This window comes from Hemiscyllium ocellatum, chromosome 39 (assembly GCF_020745735.1).
Source record: "Hemiscyllium ocellatum isolate sHemOce1 chromosome 39, sHemOce1.pat.X.cur, whole genome shotgun sequence".
NCBI classification, from domain to species: domain Eukaryota; kingdom Metazoa; phylum Chordata; class Chondrichthyes; order Orectolobiformes; family Hemiscylliidae; genus Hemiscyllium; species Hemiscyllium ocellatum.
In genome coordinates this window covers 572,618-594,124 of record NC_083439.1, presented here as the reverse complement: position 1 = coordinate 594,124, position 21,507 = coordinate 572,618, and the positions used below count along the sequence as shown (strand labels likewise).

At 44.2% G+C, this 21,507-nt stretch overlaps 1 protein-coding gene across 4 annotated transcripts in view; it reads right to left on the bottom strand.

The window, feature by feature from the left end:
* The window catches only part of sqor (sulfide quinone oxidoreductase), a 41,764-nt gene extending 20,531 nt beyond the window's left edge, over positions 1–21,233 (bottom strand). For 2 of the 4 annotated variants that reach the window (XM_060852964.1, XM_060852967.1), the window contains exons 1-3: positions 21,155–21,214; positions 9,798–10,047; positions 183–412 (exon numbers count right to left, since the gene is read on the bottom strand). In XM_060852964.1, coding sequence (XP_060708947.1) covers positions 183–395 — 213 coding nt within the window. In that variant the 5' untranslated portion in view covers positions 396–412; positions 9,798–10,047; positions 21,155–21,214. Of the gene's footprint in view, positions 1–182; positions 413–9,797; positions 10,048–21,154 lie in introns of all 4 variants that reach the window. The other 2 variants (XM_060852966.1, XM_060852968.1) reach the window with 2 other exon arrangements.
* Between the last annotated feature and the right edge of the window lie 274 nt (positions 21,234–21,507).

Here is a 21,507-nt window from a genome sequence, read left to right as displayed (position 1 = left end):
CAGCACCAGATTCAGTTTTGTGCTCATTTAACTCTGGCCTCTTGAGCATCCCCAATTTTTAATCAGCACCATCAGTAGGTGGCTCTCGAGTTCTCACTTTTTCTCTGCACTTCCCCAGCTCCCTAACTTCACTCATCCTTCAAGGTATTTCGCTCTCTGGTAAGGGAAATTAAGGTTCTTACCTCATTTGGTTCAATTATGGCTACATTTCCAGCTCCCACTTTTCTCTTCAGCCGAGCACTCATGGTAATTCCTCCTGTTCCACCTCCTACCACTAATACATCAAAGTGACTTTGGGACGCACCATTTGGTGAAAGAGAGAATTTCCTGACTCCAGTACTGAAAGCCTGCAGCCCAGATCTGTTCAGCTTCGAGTGAAATTGAAGAGCTGTCATCTTGACGCAGTGAGACTCTACAATTAAAGAACTGATTAAAAATGCCGTAAAATCCTGTTAAAGAACTCATTTGTTATAACTCTCCATTCATAAAGAGCCACCTCTCCCACCAGATTCCCACTGATATTGCATAACCCACTAAACCTCCCAAGGAGAGATAACACAAATGATTAACAAACCTTCAAACAAAGATAATCAAGTAATAAACAAAATCAAAAGATAACCAATCTAACATCACCCAGTTACATTCCATGCATGACACATCTCAGATCCTAACTATGTTTGGATATCATAGGACAGTACAACTTCTCAGTACTTGGTCGTGTCACGACCAGCTATCCTTAGTAGCCACACACGCAGATGACAAGCAACATGAATTCGACTGGGACAACACTACTATTATAGGACAAGCCAAACAGAGAACAGCCAGGGAATTCCTTGAGGCATGGCACTCATCCACAGATTCAATCAATAAGCACATCGACCTGGACCCAATATACCGGCCACTGCAGCGGACAGCTGGAACTGACAACCAGAAGCGGCAGATTCAAACCACTACAAATGCCTGAGGAAAGATCACAGAAGCACTTCACAGGAGGGTCCCCAGCACTGAGGATGTCACCTAGAAAGTCTGCAACACAAATTCCCAGCTCGGCGAACAGAACCACAACAACGAGCATCCGAGCTACAAATCTTCTCCCAAACATTGAATAAAATGTTACAGTTTGCTGAACTGTGCAATGCAAAGTTGTTTATTTTGGAATCAGTAAGAGGCAGAATAAAACCGAGCAACACAGAATTTTTCAAGTCAAGGAAATTCTGCCTAACAACTGCTTGGTGCAGCTGGAGACGGTTAAAAGCTGTAAATGCCAGGGCAGCTGTCAGAGGTATACAGCCCACAGAAACAGGCCCTTTGGCCCAACTCATCCATACCAACCAGGTTTCCTAAACTGATCAAGTCAATTGGGCCTGTGTTTGGCCCATATCTATCTAAACCCTTCCTATCCATGTACCTGTCCAAACATCTTTTAAATGTTGCAATTATACCCAGTTCTACCATTTTCTTCGTCAGCTAATTCCATGTACATACCACTGTGTGTGGGAAAAAACTGCCTCCAGGTTGCTCTTAAACCTAAACTTATGCCATTTTTAACTTTGCACTCCCCTACCCTGGGGTAAAAATCTTGGCTATTTACCTCATCTATGCCCCTCATGATTATTCTTCACCATATCTGAGAGGTCAATTTCAAAGAACCCTAGATCTCTGTTTGACAACACTCCTCAATTGTAATTGAGTGCATACATGCGTTTGGAGTTTTGAAGGGATATAGTTTAAGCTACATAGTAGTTGATTAGAAGTGCTTTCTTCTCTGTTATTTATTAAAGTTAAATGTGCTACAATAAAGACATTTATTTTACTTTACTGATGAAACCCGGTGTGAATTGATTTTGTCCAGAGCAGTAGTCAATCAGGAAAATTGGTTAGTTTGGTGTCTCATGGGGATGTTGTATAACTTGTGAAAGCTGTGAGAACAAAAGAGCTCAATTATCAGCCCTATCTTCCCAGTTACATCATGACCACCAAGTTGAGGAGGTCAGGACAACATACAGAGCAAGAGAATAGCATTTTCAAATAGCTGGGGAGAGGACACAGGGACAATGGGCCAAATGGCCTCCTGCTGCTGCTGTGTCATTGTACGATTAACTCAGTAGGTGCACTTACCTGATTATGAAGAGTCAGCTCCAGCAATTACAAATCCACCTTCCTTCAGGTCACTGATTCATCAGCAAAATGACCAGCAGCTAGTTGATAGGAACATTCATTCTAACACAATTCAGAGGAAAGAATTTGGAAGAGTTTTGCAAATGCCTAAGAACTGGTTCTGAGATTCTCCAGGATATTTAGTGAATGTCTGGTGAAAATGGTCATAATGACCTGCTCCCTATAATCTCAATAATGGCACCAGTACCCCATGAATTGAAAACTCTTTCCCTACGTCTATCTTTGAATCACATATTCAGATCTCTGATCTTAGTTACCCAATGCCTTTTTTTTGTGGATCAGGTAGCAATCCAGAGATTACCACCTTAACATTTAAGCTCTCTAAAATAAAAATTAGCCTCTTGCTGCTTCTGCTTAGGTCCAACTAGTTTCAGCTTCCATCATAAGGCCAGAAGTGGGCATATTCTCTGATGACTGGACAATGTTCAACAACATTCACGACTGCTCAGCCACTGAAGCAGTTCATGTTCAAATGCAACAAGCTCTGGACAATATCCAAGTTTAGGTTAAAAAGTGGCAATGAATATTCACAACTCTAACACCAAATACTGACCATCTCCAAAAAGACAGAATCCAATCATCGTCACTCACGTTCAATGATTTTAAAATCACTGAATAGCTCACCATCAACATCCTGGGGTTTCCATTGATGACAAACTCAACTGAACCAACCATGTAAAATGCTGTGGTTATAAGAGCAGGTCCGAGGCTAGGAATATGCTGGGGAATTCACCTGCAAATTTCCATCCAAGCAATTAAAGTATTAATCCAATTCCTTTTAAAAGGTTTTTCCTGAACCAGCTTCCCCACTCTTTCAGGCAGCACATTCCAGATTATAATTTCATAGAATACCTACAAGTGTGGAAAGAGGCCATTCAGCCCATTGAGTGTGCACTGACTCTCTGAAAAGCAACCCATCCATACTCAACCCCCAACCCTATACCTGTAACCCTGCATTTCCCATGACAAATCCACTAAGTCTGCACTTCCCTGGACACTATGGGATAATTTAACATGGCCAATCCACCCTAACCTGCACATCTTTGGTTTGTGGGGGGGGGGGGTTGGAATGTGGAGCACCCGGAGGAAATCCATGCAGACACGGGGAGAATGTGCAAACTCCACACAGATAGTCGCCTGATAGTGGAATCAAACCTGGGTCCATGGCACTGAAGCAGCTAACCATCGAGTCTCCGTGCCGACTTACATGAAAATAAACTTCTCATTTCAAATCTGGTTGTTAATTTCCAAAAATCTCTGACCCTTCTATCAATAGAACAATTTCTACCCTACTTATTTTCTTGGTTAAAAAAAACCTTCATAATTCTGAACACTTCTGAGAAATGCACCTTCCCTGCTCTAAGCAGAAGAATCCCAGCTTCTCAAGTCTCCTCACTGAGTTGAAGTTCTTCATCCTGAGGATAATTTCTGTAAATTGCATCAGCAGCTTCTCAAAGCTCATGACATACCTTAGACTGTGATAACCAGGGAGGATACTCCAGGTGAGTATGACTTGTGTTTATAAAGGCTTAGCAAACTTTCTTAATTCATACTCTATGCCTTTATTAACATGGAATCACTGGGTTTAACAGCATTCCCCAATTCCTCGATAGACCTTCACCCAAGACACTCACTCTGAACTGTGCCAATTAGCTGACACTCCTCTCCTCAATCCTGGCAAGATGCATCACTTCTAACAAATCACCCGAACACTCCAATTAGGCTGTTGGCTAATTACTTCCTCAGGCAAAACAAAGTTCATTTGAAGCACCGAGTACACTTTCATAGTCAGAGATGTACAGCATGGAAACAGACCCTTTGTTCCAACTTGTCCATACCAACCAGATTTCCTAACTTAATCTAGTCCCATTTGCTAGCACTTCACCCATATCCCTCTAAAGCCTTCCTACTCATGTACCCAGCTAGTTGCCTTTTAAATGTTGTAATTGTACCAGCCTCTACCACTTCTTCTGGCAGCTCATTCCATACCCGTACCACCCTCTGTGGAAAAAGTTACCCTTAGGTCCCTTTTATATCTTTCCCCTCTCACCACGAACCTATGCCCTCTAGTTCTGGACTTCCCCACCCCAGGGAAAAGACCACGTCTGTCTATCTTATTCATGCCTCTCATGATTTGATAAACCTTTATGAGGTCGCCCCTCAGCCTCCAATGCTCAAAGGAAAACAGCCCAAGGCTATACAACTTCTTCCTATTGCTCAAATCCTCCAACCCTGGCAATATCTTTGTAAAGCTTTGCTGAACCCTTTCATGTTTCACAACATCCTTCGATAGGAAGGCTACCAGAATTACACGCGATATTTCAAAAGTGGCTTAACTATTGTCCTGTACAGCCACATGACCTATATTCAATGCTCTGACCAATAAAGGAGAACATACCAAACGTCGTCTTCACTATCCTGGCTACCTGCGACTCTACTTTCAAGGAGCTATGAACCTCCACTTCAAGGTCTCTTTGTTCAGCAACACTCTCTAGGACCTTACCATTAAGTGTATAAGTCCTGCTAAGATTTGCTTTCCCAAAATGTAGCACCACGCACTTATCTGAATTAAACTCCATCTGCCACTTCTCAGCCCATTGGCCCTTCTGGTCCAGATCCTGTTGTAATCTGAGGTAACCCTCTTTGCTGTCCACTACACCTCCAATTTTGGTGTCATCTGCAAACTTACTAACCCTACTTCTTATGCTCACATTCAAATCATTTATATAAATGACAAAAAGTAGTGGACCCAGCACCAATCCTTGCAGCACTCCACTGGTCACAGGCCTCCAGTTTGAAAAGCAACCCTCCATCACTACCTTGTCTTCTACCTTCGAGCCAGTTCTGTATCCAAATGGCTAGTTCCCCCGTATTCCATGAGATCTAATCTTGCTAGACAGTCTCTCATGAGGAACCTTGTCGAACGCCTTACTGAAGTCCATATATATCACATCCATCGGTCTGCGCTCATGAATCCTCTTCATTATTTCTTCAAAAAACTCAATCAAGTTAGTGAAACATGATTTGCCATACACAAAGCCACATTGACTATCCCTAATCAGTCCCTGCCTTTGCAAATACATGTAAATCCTGTCCCTCAGGATTCCCACCACTTGCCCACCACCGTCATCAGGCTCACTGGTCTATAGTTCCCTGGCTTGTCCTTACCACCTTTCTTAAACAGTGGCACGTTAACCAACCTCCAGTCTTCCTGCACCTCACCTGTGACTACCGATAATCCAGATATCTCAACAAAGGGTCCAGCAATCACTTCCCTAGCTTCACAGAGTTCTAGGATTCACCTGATCAGGCCTTGGATTTATCCACTTTTATGCGTTTCAAGACATATAGCACCACCTCCGCTGTCATCTAGACATTTTTCAAGATGTCACTATCTATTCCCCCACATTCTATATCTTCCATGCCCTTTTCCATTATGCAAAACTCATTTACTATGTCCCCCATCTCCTGCAGCTCCACACAAAAGGCCGCCTTGGTGATCTGATCTCTCCCTAGTTACCCTTTTTTTTTAAAAAGATATTTTTATTAGAAATTTAATATTTTGACAGATTTACAAAAATAAACAGAACTTTCAAGCACAAACATTAATATAAAAATAGATCTTAAATATATAATCATCAAAATTCAAAGGAATGATACTAAAGAAGAAAGAAAAACAATGAAACTCAGTTAACTACTAATCTAATCCACAATTATCCAGAGTGTATAGTTGGGTCACTTACATCCTTCAAACAAGAGAAAATGTTCTCTAATACACTCATAACAGTATAATAAAAAGGAAACTATTTCCAAACAATAAGAACAAACAAAAATAAAACATGTTTGAATGGAGATCCTCCCCCTTGTTCTCAGGGGGCCTTACTTCCTTTCTAAAGGTCCACCATATCCTCTCCCAAACAGTGTCCCACCCTTGACCCGGGCGCTCCTTAATAGGATTTAGATATAATACCGAGCTAGAGTTGACAGTGAGCGCCCCACCCCCACACCTCCCCACCCATACCTGAGTATATCTGATAGCATCAATGCCACGTACAAACACACATAACTATAAAATTACAACTCCAACAAATTACAGTTAAGTATAATAACTTAAAATAGCAAGGGAAGACAACCCTGCTCCCAGAAGCAAAAGTAAAGTAGAGTAAAGTATCCACTTCTCCCCACAGAGTGTGGAAGAGGCAAGCCAACATTAATGGTCTCTTACGATTTATTTAAACGAGTCTAAAAGTTCCTTAGCCTCTTCTGGTGATCTAAAATTATACTCGGATCCTTCGTGGTTAAAGCATAACGTCGCTGGGTAGCGTAAGGTGTATTGAATATTTAAGTTCCTTAGACATTTTTTCACCTCATCAAACGCCTTCCTCCTTCGTGCCAAAGCCGGGGAGAAGTCCTGAAATAACATAATCTTGGATCCTTCATGGATCATGGCTTTAGGATCCTTTCCAAGCTTTCTGGAGGCATCCAGGAGTATCTGCCTCTCCCTATAACTCTGCAGCCGGAACAGGACCGGGCATGGGCGCTGGTTTGGGCCAGATCCGCGTACTGCGACCCGGTAGGCCCACTCCACCCTTACCCGATCAGTTTCAGCCCCCAGGTTTAAAAGCTGGGGCAACCATCGCTCCAGAAATACTGCTAACTGTCCCTTCTCTTCTTGTTCAGGGAGGCCCAGAAGACGGATATTCTTTCTCCGATTTCTATTATCCAGGTCATCCATGTAGATTTCAAAGGCCCGGACTCTCTGCTCCAGAGCTCGCACCTGTTCTGCAGCTGTTTGTGCTGCAGCCTCGGAGGTCGTGGCCTTTAGCTCCGCCCCCTTCACTCGGCCCTGTAATTCCTCGAGAGCCTGGCTGTGTTTCTGCAGCTTTTCTTCGAATGCATTCCATCTCTGTCTGGATTCTGCGATGAAATTGACGAGTGTCGTTTCCAGCCTGGCAATCATCTCTTCAAGGCCTGTTTTTACATCAGCTGCAGCCGGAGGAGGAGAGGAGGGTGGGGGAGGGGTCTTTGTTTTCTGAGAGCTGCGGGATCCCTTTGGTTTACTCATTATCCACTTAATATTAAACTGCTTAAATATAATAGTAAACAGCTAATTAAGGTTAGAACATTTTTTTGGGTGGTTTGGTAAGTGTGGTGGGGGTGAGTAACTCACTTTACCCAGGTTTTGGGAAGAGCACTGTAAACTCAGACTTGCTGAGTCCCCGCCATCTTGGATCTCCCCTAGTTACCCTTTTATCCTTATTGCATTTGTAAAAACCATTTGGATTCTCCTTAACCCTTCATGTCTGCTCTTTGCCCTCCTGATTTCCCCCTTAAGTATACTCCTACTGCCTTTATACTGTTCTAAGGATTCACTCGATCCATCCTGTCTATACCTGACATAGGATTCCTTCTTTTTCTTAACCAAAGCCCCAACTTCTCTAGCCATCCAACATTCCTGATATCTACCAGCCTTTCTTTTCACCCTGACAGGAATATACTTTCTCTGGATTCTTGTTATCTCATTTCTGAAGGCTTCCCATTTTCCAGCTGTCCCTTTACCTGCGAACATCTGCCTCCAGTCAGCTTTTGAAAGTTCTTGCCTAACACCATCAAAATTAGCCTTCTCCAATTTAGAGCTTCAACTTTTAGATCTGGTCTATCCTTTTCCATCACTATTTTAAATCTAATAGAATTATGGTCACTGGCCCCAAAGTGCTCCCCCACTGACACCTCAGTCACCTGCCCTGCCTTATTTCCCAAGAGTAAGTCAAGTTTTGCACTTTCTCTAGTAGGTACATCCACATACTGAATCAGAAAATTGTCTTGTACACACTTAGAAAATTCCTCTCCATCTAAAGTCTTAACACTATGAGAGTCCCAGTCTATGTTTGGAAAGTTAAAATCCCCTCCCATAGCCACCCTATTATTCTTACAGATAGCTGAAATCTCCTTACAAGTTTGTTTCTCAGTTTCCTGCTGACTATTCTGCGGTCTATAATACAAACCCAATAAGGTGATCATCCTTTTCTTATTTCTCAGTTTACACAAATAACTTCCCTGGATGTATTCCCAGGAATATCCTCCCTCAGCATAGCTGTAATGCTATCCCTTATCAAAAATGTCACTCCCCCTCCTCTCTTGCCTCCCTTTCTATCCTTCCTGTAGCAATTGTATCCTGGAACATTAAGCTGCCAGTCCTGGATTAGTGGTGCTGGAAGAGCACAGCAGTTCAGGCAGCATCCAAAGTGCAGCGAAAATCCAGTCCTGTACATCCCTGAGCCACGTTTCTGTAATTGCTAGAATATCCCAGTCCCATGTTCTTAATCACGCCCTGAGTACATCTGCCTTCCCTGTTAGGCCTCTTGCATTGAAATAAATAGTTTAGTTTATCAGTCCTACCTTGTTCTCTGCTTTGTTGCTGCCTGACTGTTTGACTTGCTCCCTTTCCCAACTGTAGCAGTCTCAGACTGATCACTTTCCTCACTATTTCTCTGCACACGCCCTTCCCTCCACCAACCCCACCCCACCTTACTAGTTTCAATCCTCCCAAGCAGCTCTAGCAGATCTCTCTGCCAGTGTATTAGTTCTTTTACAATTCAGGTGCAATCAGTCCTTCTTGTACAAATGTAAGATCGGTTGCTATGGTATTTTAGAACTTCTAAGCAACTTGTTTACAATAAGTTGAACCAATTTTTTGAAGTAATTTAATTTTATGGTTTTTGGCCAGCAAAATGTTTTCACAAACGGAGACATGGAACACAAACAATAAAGTTATAGGAATATTACCAGCTTATACTTGCTGCTCAAACATACTTCAAATCTCTCAAAGGAAAACCGTTTGAATATCTGTTTACTGGATTATCAACCACAGAGTTCCAAAAGCTGTCAATTCTAGAACTTGAAGGTATGATTATGAATCACAGTGAGTGTACATAAGCTTACCAGTGACAGTGCAGGATGCAGCATTAACAAACACAGTGACTGCAAAACAGACAATCAAACTGTGGCAGATGCTGGAGATCTGTTGGGGGTGTGCACGTGCGTGTGGGTATCTTAACATTTCAAGTCCATAACCTCTCATCCAAACTTGTCAAGTGAATAACTTTTCTAATGAACGTTTCTCTCCCTCCAGGATCTGCCTTTCCTGCTGTGCATTTGCAGTATTTTCTGTTCAAATCAGATCTAGCAACTCAAGACTGGGCAGCCATGAGGTGCTGTGGGCTCTCAGCAGCAAAGCAATCTCATTGCCCAGCATATCCTTCACTCTGCAACTACCATCAAGCCAGGGGATTAGCCCTGGTTCAATGGATACTGCTGGAAGTTTTGTCAGAGCAGATGAATCCATAAAGGAGATGTGAAGCTGGGGAAACTACCAGACAGCAAGTGATAGACGAATCTAAGCGATTCTATAACCAACAGATCAAATGGTTCTCTTCCCCAGTGAACACAGATCTGAAGTACCAATTCAATTCTTCTGCCATTTCTTTGTTCCCCGTAATATACTCCCCTGTTTCCGTCTTCAAGGCCCAATTTTAGTCTTAACCATTTTTTTGCCTTTCACATACCTAAAAAAGCTTTTACTATTCTCCTTTATATTTTTGGCTAGTTTACCTTCGTACCTCATTTTTTCTCTGCTTATTTCCTTATTAGTAATCCTTTGTCGTTCTTTAAAAGCTTCCCAGTCCTCATTTTCCCACTTTGGAAAGAGTTTAAGGAGACTGCTGGTCTGAAGGTTGATAAGTCCCCGGGGCCTGATGGTCTACATCCCAGGGTACTGAAGGAGGTGGCTCGAGAAATCGTGGATGCGTTGATGATTTATTTTCCAGAGTTCGATAGATTCGGGATCAGTTCCTGCGGATTGGAGGGTGGCTAATGTTGTACCACATTTTAAGAAAGGTGGGAGAGAGAAAACAGGAAATTATAGACCAGTTAGTCTGACCTCAGTAATGGGAAAGATGCTGGAGTCTATTATAAAGGATGAAATTACGATACATCTGGATAGTAGTAACAGGATAGGTCAGAGTCAGCATGGATTTATGAAGGGGAAATCATGCTTGACTAATCTTCTGGAATTTCTTTGAGGAAGTAACTCTGAAGATGGATGAGGGAGATCCAGTAGATGTAGTGTACCTGGACTTTCAGAAAGCTTTTGATAAAGTCCCACATAGGAGGTTAGTGAGCAAAATTAGGGTGCATGGTATTGGGGGCAAAGTACTAACTTGGATTGAAAGTTGATTGGCTGATAGGAAACGAAGAGTAGTGATAAACAGCTCCATTTCGGAATGGCAGGCAGTGACCAGTGAAATACTGTGGTACTGTGGGGATCAGTGCTGGGACCTCAGCTTTTTACAATATATGCTAATGATATAGAAGATGGTATTAGTAATAACATTAGCAAATTTGCTGATGATACTAAGCTGGGTGACAGGGTGAAATGTGAAGAGGATGTTAGGAGATTACAGAGTGACCTGGACAAGTTAGGTGAGTGGTCAGATGCATAACAGATGCAGTTTAATGTGGATAAATGTATGGTTATCCACTTTAATGGCAAGAACAGGAAGGCAGATTACTACCTCAATGGAATCAATTTAAGTAAAGGGACAGGACAGAGAGATCTGGGTGTTCTTGTACACCAGTCAATGAAGGTAAGCATGCAGGTACAGCAGGTAGTGAAGAAGGCTAATAGCATGCTGACCTTCATAACAAGGGGGATTGAGTATAGAAGCAAAGAGGTTCTTCTGCAGCTGTACAGGGCCCTGGTGAGACCACACCTGGAGTATTGTGTGCAGTTCTGGTCTCCAAATTTGAGGAAAAACATTCTGGCTATTGAGAATGTGCAGCATAGGTTCACGAGGTCAATTCCTGGAATGGCGGGACTACCTTACGCTGAAAGACTGGAGCGACTGGGCTTGTATACCCTTGAGTTTAGAAGACTGAGAGGGGATATGATTGAGACATATAAGATTATTAAAGGATTGGACACTCTGGAGGCAGGAAACATGTTTCCGCTGATGGGTGAGTGCCAAAGCAGAGACAACAGCTTAAAATACGGGGTAGACCATTTAGGACAGAGATGAGGAGAAACTTCTTCACCCAGAGAGTGGTGGCTGTGTGGAATGCTCTGCTCCAGAGGGCCGTGGAGGCCCAGTCTCTGGATTCATTTAAAAAAAAAGAGTTGGATAGAGCTCTCAAGGATAGTGGAATCAAGGATTATGGAGATAAGGCAGGAACAGGATACTGATTAAGGATGATCAGCCATGATCGTATCGAATGGTGGTGCAGGCTCGAAGGGCAGAATAGCCTACTCCTGCAACTATTGTTTACCCATTTAGAAATGATTGAGCATCAAAATGTGCAGTGGTAGACATTACGAATACGAAGCAGCAGTGTGTGTGTGTCAGTGAGTCCTAAGACCGAATATTTCTGTATTAATTTCAGGATGATACTCATCACATTTACCCATTCCACACTCAAACGGTACACTGCTCCCACTGTGAGAATTGCACTTTCCTCCCGATCCACTCAGTCTAATTAATTGTACCAACTCCAGGTACACAGAGTACTTGGTGCATCCTGCAAATATCCAGAGAGCATTCAGGTTCAGAAGTCAGGCAGTCAGAATCTAGGTAACCTTCAAACTGTGGCCGTTCCACAGCAAGAGAATAACACCCTCACCTGCAGCATTGGCTAACACCTTGATGCTGGCTATTGCTCCAGGACGTAGGCTCCTTCCCCTAGCTCAGAGGAATGGACAGTGCCTATGCCAGTTATTGAGATTAAAGGTGGGACTCACTGAAATTTAAATGGCTGCATTTTTCTGAAACATTGACACACTCCCAGATATAGTGCAGAACAGCCAGATATGGAATAATATTCTTTCCACATTGCCCAATGACTTGCATTGATATAGTTCCTTTCGAATAGAAAACGTTCCAAGGCACAAGGCAAAGTTGGAGTAAAAGGGATGAAAGGATGAATATTGAACCACTGTCAGAGATGTGACCAAAAACTGAAATCAAAGCCATATTTATGAAAGAGCTTGTAAAGGTGGTTATGAGAGTTAGTTCAGAGAGAAATGGCCAAGGGTCAAATCTCTGGAAACTTAACTGCTCTGCTGTTTTTTCCAGCCTCAGCCCTTTGAGATTCCAATCAAAAGGAAGTCTATTAAATTATGAGACATGGATAGGGTGGATATTCGGAGTCTAGTTCACAGGATGGAAATACCACATATTGGGGGGGGGGGGGCCTCAGTTCAAGGTGAGAAGGAGGTGTGCGATGGAAGTTTTGTTTTAAACACAGGGGGTGGTAAATGCCTGCAACATGCTGCCAGGGAAGGTGATAAAGCAGATAAAGTAGCAATATTTAAGTGGCATTTAGACAGAGACATGAATAGGCAGAGAATAGAGGATACAGACCATTGGCAGGCAGATGGGATTATGGTCAGCACAGACACGGCGAGCCGAAAGGCCTGGTCCCTATGCTGTACTGTTCTCATACTCTACAAACTGCCTGTTTGAATTGTCACTATCTTTACTCACATGGCAATCCTCTGGAGACAGCACTGTGAGTGACAAGCAACACATTCCTGCTCATTGCAGATTCATTTTCAGAAATTAGCTTGGAGGTGTTGTGTTAAGTTTCTTCAGTTCAGCTCGGCATAGTCTCCAGACAGTCCGATTAAAAGCTGGATTGTCAGCAAGGATGCTGCCAGGATTGGAGGGTTTGAGCTATTCAGAGAGGCTGGATAGGCAGGGGCTGTCTTCAGAGTGTCAGAGGCTTTAGTGTCAGGGGTGACCTTATAGAGGTTTATAAAATCATGAGGGGCATGGATAAAGTAAATAGACTAGCTTTTTTCCCTGGGTTGGGGGAGTCCAGAATTAGAGGGCATAGGCTTAGGGTGAAAGGGGAAGATTTAGAAGGACCTAAGAGACAGCTTTTTCACACAGAAGATGGTGCATATACAGAATGAGCTGCCAGACATGGGGACGAGGCTGGCACAATCACAATACTGAAAAGGCATTTGGATGGGTATATGAATAGGAAGGGTTTGGAGGGATATGGGCCAAGCGCTTACAGGTGGCATCTCCTATTTTTCAACTTCCTCCCTGAACTCCCTTTGCAGGACCTCATCTCTCTGTCTGCCAAGTCTTTAGCATATGGGCCACAACTCCCTCTGCTCACCCTCCCTCTTTGGAATATCATGTGCCTGTTCAGAGACATCCTTGACCCTGGGTTCATCCTGAAGTCTCATTTGCAGGCACAGAAATAACTATCTATGCCCCTGACTGTACAATCCCCATCACTACCACTTGCTGTACAATAATGCCAGTTGTGCTACCACTGACCTGGCTGCTTTCCCTAGAGATTCCCCCTCAAAACCCTCCCACCTCAAGTATACCTGTTAAGGAGGGAAATGGCCAAGGGGACTTCTGCACTGCCTGCCCACACTTATCTTACTGGTGGTGTGACCAGCTCACTAAAAGAGCTATCCACAACTATTCTAGCCTCATGGGTGTTCCATAGTGAGGCCATCTGCAACTCCAAGTACTTCATGTGACAAATCAGGAACTGCAGCTGAACACATTTCATGTATACAAAGTCACTGTGAACACTGCAAGTGTCCCTGATTTTCGATATATTGCTGGAGGAGTATTCCATTGGGTCAGGTTCTAGTTCCTTTGAGAATCTTATTGACTAAATCAACTTTATCACCTACAGACAATAATGTAGGAACAGCTTACACAACCTTAGCAACTCATCACCAAACTTAGTTCTCTCGCCCCACCTCTCTATTCCTAGCAGACTACAAGTATTTTATCTCTCCCCAAACTGAACCCGTTCCTCAGGTATTTATCCTGCTGTTCACCCCCAGGGTCACTCTGACTGACCCCACTCCTCAAGTTCACCCGCGGGTTCACTGTGTTGGTGCTCCTGTCACTGCTCAGACTGACTCAGGTTATGCAACATTCTGCAAGTACTCCTCCATGTTACTGCACACAATTGAGTGTTTTATTTTTAATGGACCTTGTGGCTTCTATAGTTATTAGGATCTCTTTACTGTTAGAACTAGATAAACATCTCCCAGGATCTAGCTCAGCATAAACTGCTGCACCTAAACTACAGAACAGAACCCAATTGATTATTCTCAAATCGAGGCCACACATCACCTTGACATTGCTAACAAATGGAGATTTAGGAGAACATGTCACCAAATCCTGTTTCAAGCTCCCTTTTAGTACAGTCAATGAGAGCACCAAAATGTCAAGGAGTCTCTTTTTTTCCTGCCCATTTATTTCTCTCTGTTCACTGCCCCTGTATTTTGCTCCATTCTCTGTACTTATTCTGTGTTGCTTTATACTTGGCCTTGTAGTAATCAGGCTATTGTTTAAATGCCCTTCCTTTGTGCAGGTTGGTTCTGAAGCAACAGCAAGTCCAATCTAGAGTTGATGAAGTTAAGGATTAATATTAATAACACTAGAGTCACATGGATTGACGTGTCTGAATTCGGTGGAACAGGGAATCAGAATACACAAGGTTGTTTTTTGGGGGGGGGGGGGTCCCAGAATTTCACATTTAAACTGCTCCACAGCAGTAGGAATGCGCTTAAAGTCACTAATGATATTCTGCACAACTGCGACAGAGTAAACTTTCTCTCCTCATCTTTCTCGACCCATCTGCCTTCGACAGGATTGACAACACCATCCTCCTCCAACACCTCGCCACGCAACACCTCGCCACTGTTGTCCAATTGGCAGGGACTGCTCTCACTCAGGTCCAGTTTAATTGTAGCCACAGAATGTCTTGCAATGACTTCTCTTTGTGCTCTTTCTCACCATTACCAATGATGCCCCTTGGGATGCATCCTTGACCCTTCCTATTTATCAGCTATACACAGTCCCTCAAGAACTTTGTCAAAGGTGAAGTGTTGGTTTTCAAACAGACACTAACCTTACTCTGCTTGAGATGATCACCTCCTTCCACCAGGTCCAAATCAGCAGGTTGCTTATGGAGCATCCACAATCCAAAGAGCCGAAATTTCCTCTTAATAAACCTTAGGAAGACTAGAACCAAATTTCACTTCCTACTCCAAAATCCGTCTCTTGTCATAGAGCCCTACAGCACAGAGACAAGCCTTTTGGCCCAAACGGGTCCAGGCCGACCAAAATGTCCATCCATGCTATCCCTATTTCCCTGCCCTTGGCCCAAAGCCTTCTAAATCCTTCCTATCCATATAATTGTCCAAATGCCTTTTAAATACTGTTAACGTACCTGCCTCAACCACTTCCACTGGCAGCTCACCTCATATGCATTCCACCCACTGTAAAAAAGTTACCCCTCAGTTCCCTTTTATTTTTTCCCCTCTAACCTTAAACTGATGCTGTCTAATCCTCGATTCCCCAACCCTTAGAGAAAGACTAAGTGTATTCATTTTATCCATGCCTCTCACGATCTTATACACTTCTTTAAGATCCCCTCTCAGTATCCTACGCTCTAAAGAAAACAAAAGCCCTAGCTTGTCCAACCTCTACCTATAACTCAGACCCTTGAGTCCTGACAACATCCTTGTAAATGTTCTGGCAACAGTCTCAAGTTAAACCAGTCTCTTTGCAACCTCAATGTCCCATTTGCCCCAGAGATAAAGCATCTGTCAGACCATCTACCATGAGGTTACACTGTTGTCTGTAAATTGTTTTTGAAAGAAGGGCCACTAGAAACAACGGAGAGACAGTGCCAATATAGTAAAGAAATATAAATAAGCTAATTTAGGATAAAGGAAGGAGCGTAAAGCTAATGTAACTGAACTAAGTTTAAGACTAAGACAAGGTAGGGGAGCTCAGTCCTGGCTGTTGCACAGACTACAGTATGTGGAAAATCTTTAACACTGCCAGCAGCCTGGATGACCATTTCTGCAGGAAGTGCTGCAGCTTTAATAAGCTGGAGTGTCAGTTGAAGGCACAGCAGTGCACCCAGGATGCTAGGAGTTATATGAAGAGCATGGACCTGCCACAGGTTAAGAAAGTGTAATCAAAAGGGAATGGGTGATCATCATGGGTAAAAAGGGAAGCAAGTATGTAGACAGGAAAGCCCTAGAGAACATCTCACTCAGGAATAGATCGTGTGCGCTTTAACAGTGAGTGCGCAGTCACAGCACAGTTGGCGCAGGTAGGATTAAGGGGTACCCAGTGAGAGGTACAGACCAGTGTTCCTATGGTAGCAGATGTGATTCCAGGACAGTTTATTACTTTCCTAGGGCCGGGCCCAGAACATCACTGAATGGCTGCAGGTCATTGTGAAGGGGACAGAGCAAACAGCCAGAGATTATAGCTCACATTAGGGCAACAACATAGCTTAAGAAAAATGTGGGATCTAGGGATGTAGGTAGCAGATTAAAAAGCAGGACCTTTAGGGATTTAATCTCTGCATTAGTCCCAGTGCTGTGGGCTAATGAGTATCAGAATAGACAAATATAAAGGATTACTGCATGGCTGAAGAGTTGCAGCAGGAAGGAGTGCTTTAGATTCCTGGATAACTGGTTTTGTTTCTGGGAAATAAGTGACATGTACAGATCCAAGGGTGGCACCTAAACGTGGGTTGGGGTGGGTGTGGATGGGTGTGGGTGTCTTGCTAGTGCAGGTTAGTGGGGTTTAAAGCAATTTGACAGGGGAATGGGATATGGAATGGAGATAGTGGGGGTTGATGCACAGTCACATATAACAGAAGCAGCAAGCACATTCAGAAGGCAGTACAGAGTCAAGTCACAAAGGAGCATGGCAAGGTTGGATGGAATTCATTTTAATGCAAGGAGTCTTGTAAGGAAGGGAGGGGAGTGGAGGGTACTGATTAACACAAGGGATGTGATATCATTGTAGTCATGGTGATATGGTTGAGGAAGGGACAGGACTGGGAGCTCAATATTCCAGGGTTTAGAATTTTTCGGCAAGACAGGGACGGGTGTAACATTATGGAGGTGGTGTTCAATATTGACCAAGGAGTCAATTACTGCAGTAAGGAGGGATGATATCTTAGAAGATTCCTCCACTGAAGCCACATCAGTAGAATTTAAAAACAATATGTAAGGGGGCAATCACATTTGTGGGATGAAATATAGACCCCCAGTTAGAAAGGGATATAAAGAGAGATTTGTAGGTAAATCTTATGTGTAAAAATAATAGGGCTATAAAAGTAAGATATTTCAACTTTCCCAGTATTAACTGGGATAAACAGTGTTAAAGAGTTAGAGGGGGCAGAACTGTATCCAGGAAAGCTTTCTTAAAGTAATTTCATCGAAAGTCCTACGAGAGGGGGAATGGTGCTGAAGCTAATCTTTGGTTAAAAAATCCAGGCAAGTAACAGATGTGTCAGTGGGGGAACATTCTGATGACAAGGATCATAACTTGATGCGATTTGAGGTAATTATGGATAAAGAAAAAGAAATAATGGTTCTAACTGAGGAAAGGCTGATTTTAATAAGACAGGATCTGGCCAAAGTGGACTGAGCAGTATCTTGCACAAAGACCCACAGCAGAGCAATGGGAATCATTCAACAGGAAAACAGCGAATATGCAGGGCCACCATGTTCCTACAAAGGTGAAGGTACGGGGTAACCAATAATTCCCGAGAGGCCCTGGAATGGCAAGGAATGTACAGCATTGAATAAGAAAAAACAAGGAAGCTTGTGGTAGACAGTGAAGGCTCAAAACAGCAGAAGGCACAGAATAGAAAGGGCAAGGGGTTGTTTAAAAAAGAAATTAAGAGAGCAAAGAAGAGCCAGAAAATACACTGATAGCATTAAGAAAACTCCAAGTGTATTTTGTAAGTATATTAGGGACTAAAATAATCAAGGCTGGGCCTTTTAGAGACCCAAGTGGCAATCTGCGTGTGGAGCTGTAAGACATAATTGAGGTTTTTAATTAGTACTTTACATCTGTATTCACTGTAGAAAAGGATGATATAGATCCAAAAATCAGGGAGAAGGGCCATCATATCTGAATAAATTATCATTGAGAGGGAGGAGGGATTAGTGATTTTGGCAGGTTGAAAGTGAATGAATCCCCAGACCCAGATGATATGTTTCTGAAGCAGCTGTGGGAAACAAGGGAGGAAACTGCAACTGCTCTGACATTAATTTTCAAATCCTCTCTGGCCACAGGAGTGCCAGAGACAAAAGCAAAACTCCAGATGCTAGAATACAAGTGGACAACCAGGACACTGAAAGAATACAGCAAGCCAGGCAGCACCAGGAGGTGGAGAAGTTAGTTGTTCAGGTCGAGACCCTTCATCAGGAAACAGTCTTGATGTGAAACATTGATTTCTCCACCACCTGATGTTGCCTGACTTACTGTTCTTCCAGCTTCCTGTTAGTCTACACAGAAGTGCCAGAGACTGGAGGATAGCTAATGTAGTGCCATTATTCAAGAAGGGTGATACGGGTAAAATAGCAAACTCCAGGCCAGAGGAACTAACATAATAAGCGGGAAATATTTGGAAGAAAATTCTGAGAACAGAATTAATTACCACTTGGAAGGTCATGGGTTAATAGTAAGACAGTCAGCATGGTTTCGTAAAGATAAATCTAAAATTTGATTTTTGTTTTGAGGTTACTTGCTATGGAGATGAGGGTGGTGCAGTGGATGTAGCCTACGTGGACTTCACTAAGGCTTTTAATATGTGAGACACTGGCAAGAAGCTAAGAACTCATGGGATCCAGGGCAATTTGGCTAATTGGATCCATCACTGGTGTGGCAGGAAGAGGGGTGATGATTAAAGGATGCTTTTGCAACTGGGAGCCTGTGTCTAGTGGTATACCACAGTGTTTGATGCTGGATCCTTTGCTGTTTGTTGTGTACATTAATGACCTAGACCTGAATGTAGGTTTACCAGTAAGTTCTCAGATGACAAAAAAAATTGGTGGTATAGTAAATAGCAAAGACAAAAAGTCTCAGACTACAGGATGACATAGATAGGCCGGTCAGACGAGGTGCTGCATTTTGTGAAAGCAAATTTTAGCAGGACTTATGCACTTAAAGGTAAGATCCTGGGGAAGTGTTGCTAAACAAAGACCTTGGAGTGCAGGTTCACAGCTCCTTGCAAGTAGAGTCACAGGTAGATAGATCAGTGAAGGCGGTGTTTGGTATGCTTTCCTTTATTGGTCAGAGTGTTGAGTACAGGAGTTGGGAGGTCATGTTGTGGCTGTACAGGACATCGATTAGGCCACTGTTGGAATATTGTATGTAATTCTGGTCTCCTTCCTATCAGAAGGATGTTGTGAAATATGAAAGGGTTCGGAAAAGATTTAAGGATGTTGCCAGAGTTTGAGCATTTCTGCTATAGGGAAGAGGTTGAATAGGCTAGGGCTGTTTTCCCTGGAGCATCGGAGGCTGAGGGGTGACCTTATAGAGGTTTATAAATTCATGAGGGGCATGGATAGGATAAATAGGTAAAGCCTTTTCGCTGGGGTAGGAAAGTCCAGGACTAGAGGGCATAAGTTTAGGGTGAGAAGGGAAAGATACAAAAGAGACGCAAGGGCAACATTTTCATGCAGAGGGTGGCACGTGTATGGAATGAGCTGCCAGAGGATGTGGTGGAGGCTGATACAATTGCAACATTTAAACGGCATTTGGATGGGTATATGAATAGGAAGGGTTTGGAGGGATATGGGCCGGGTGTTAACAGGTGGGGTTAGATTGGCTTGGGATATCTGGTCGGCATGGACATGTTGGACCAAAGGGTCTGTTTCCACGCTGTGCATCTCTGTGACTCTGAGATAGACTGAATAGTAGTAAATGGACTGAAATCCTGAAAAGTGTGAAGTGATGCTTTTTGGGAGGACTAACAAGACAAAGAATTATTTAGCAGCAGGACAGCTTGGTAACATGGTTGAGTTGGATACTTGTCTTTATTCGTCAAGGTACTGAATGCAAGAAAAAGGTGGTTTTGATGAAACTGTATGTGACACTAGTTAGACTACAACTGGAATTGAGAGAAACCTTTTGGCTGCCACAGAATAGGAAGAATGCAATTGCACTAGGGAGGGTGCAGAGGAGAATCAGGAGAAGGTTACCAACATTGGAGCAATTCAGTGATGAAGAGGTTAGTTAAACATGGATTGTTTTCCTTAGAGCAGAGAAGGCTGAGGGAGGGGCAATCTATTGACACAGTAGATAAGGATGAACACAGTAAAGGGGTCATTAAACACGGCACACACAAGGCTTTAGCTAGAGTGCTGGAAAATGGCATGACGATAAATGGGGCTTGGATGATCAGTACAGAGATGACAGGCTGAAGGTCCTCTTTCCTGGTTGTAAAACCCTGTGACTCAGCACAAACTCAACATCACATAACATGATAACACAACCCAGAGCAGAGAGCACAGCAAACCTGACCGCCTCCTACCTCACCTGATCCAAACACTTTCTATCCCCTCTCCACCAAACCCCCCACACCCCTGACCCTCACCGCCAAACCCCCCACACCCCTGACCCTCACCGCCAAACCCCCCTGACCCTCACCGCCAAACTCCCCCACCCCCACACCGCCACACTCCCCCACCCCCACACTCCCCCACCCCCACACTGCCAACTCCCCCACCCCCACACCGCTAACCCCCACCCCCTGACCACGCCACCAACTGCCCCACACCCCTGACCCTCAGCCCCCCACCCCTGACCCTCTGCCCGCTCCGGACTGACCCTGGAGGTAATCCCTCAGCCCCCTCCCTCTTAAAACCAGAATCATACAAACTCTGAGAAAACAAAACCCTGCGGCCGCTGGCAATGGGAATGTAATACACACAGAATGTTCTGGAGAGAGACTCCACACTGACCCCGAAATGACCCCATCGCCCCGAGCCTCACCAACAACTCCCTGCTTTCACCCCCTCCCCTCCCCGGCCCGGGCCTCGCCAACTCCGCTCAGGCTCAAGGCCACAGTTCACCCCGAGTCCGGATCAGGGCCGGCCGTGAGGCTGTGCCTTTACCTGAACAAGGTCGCTCCCTCAGGCAGCACCTCCGCCCGCTACTCGCCCTGCAGCCCTGAGCCGGGGCGGGGTCAGGGGGTCATAGGGGCGGAGTCAGAGGGTCATAGGGGCGGGGCCTACGTGGCATGGGGGCGGGGTCATGGGAGAGGGGGTCAGAAGGGGGGCAGTGAGGCATGGAGGCGGAGTCAGGAGCAGGACCAGGGAGGCATTGGGTGAGGCCATGGGCGGGGCCAGGGAGGCATGGGAGCGGGGATCAGGGGCGGGGCCAACGTGACATGGGGGCGGGGTCAAGGGGTCATGGGAGAGGGGGTCAGGGGCGGGGCCAACGTGACATGGGGGCGGGGTCAGGGGGT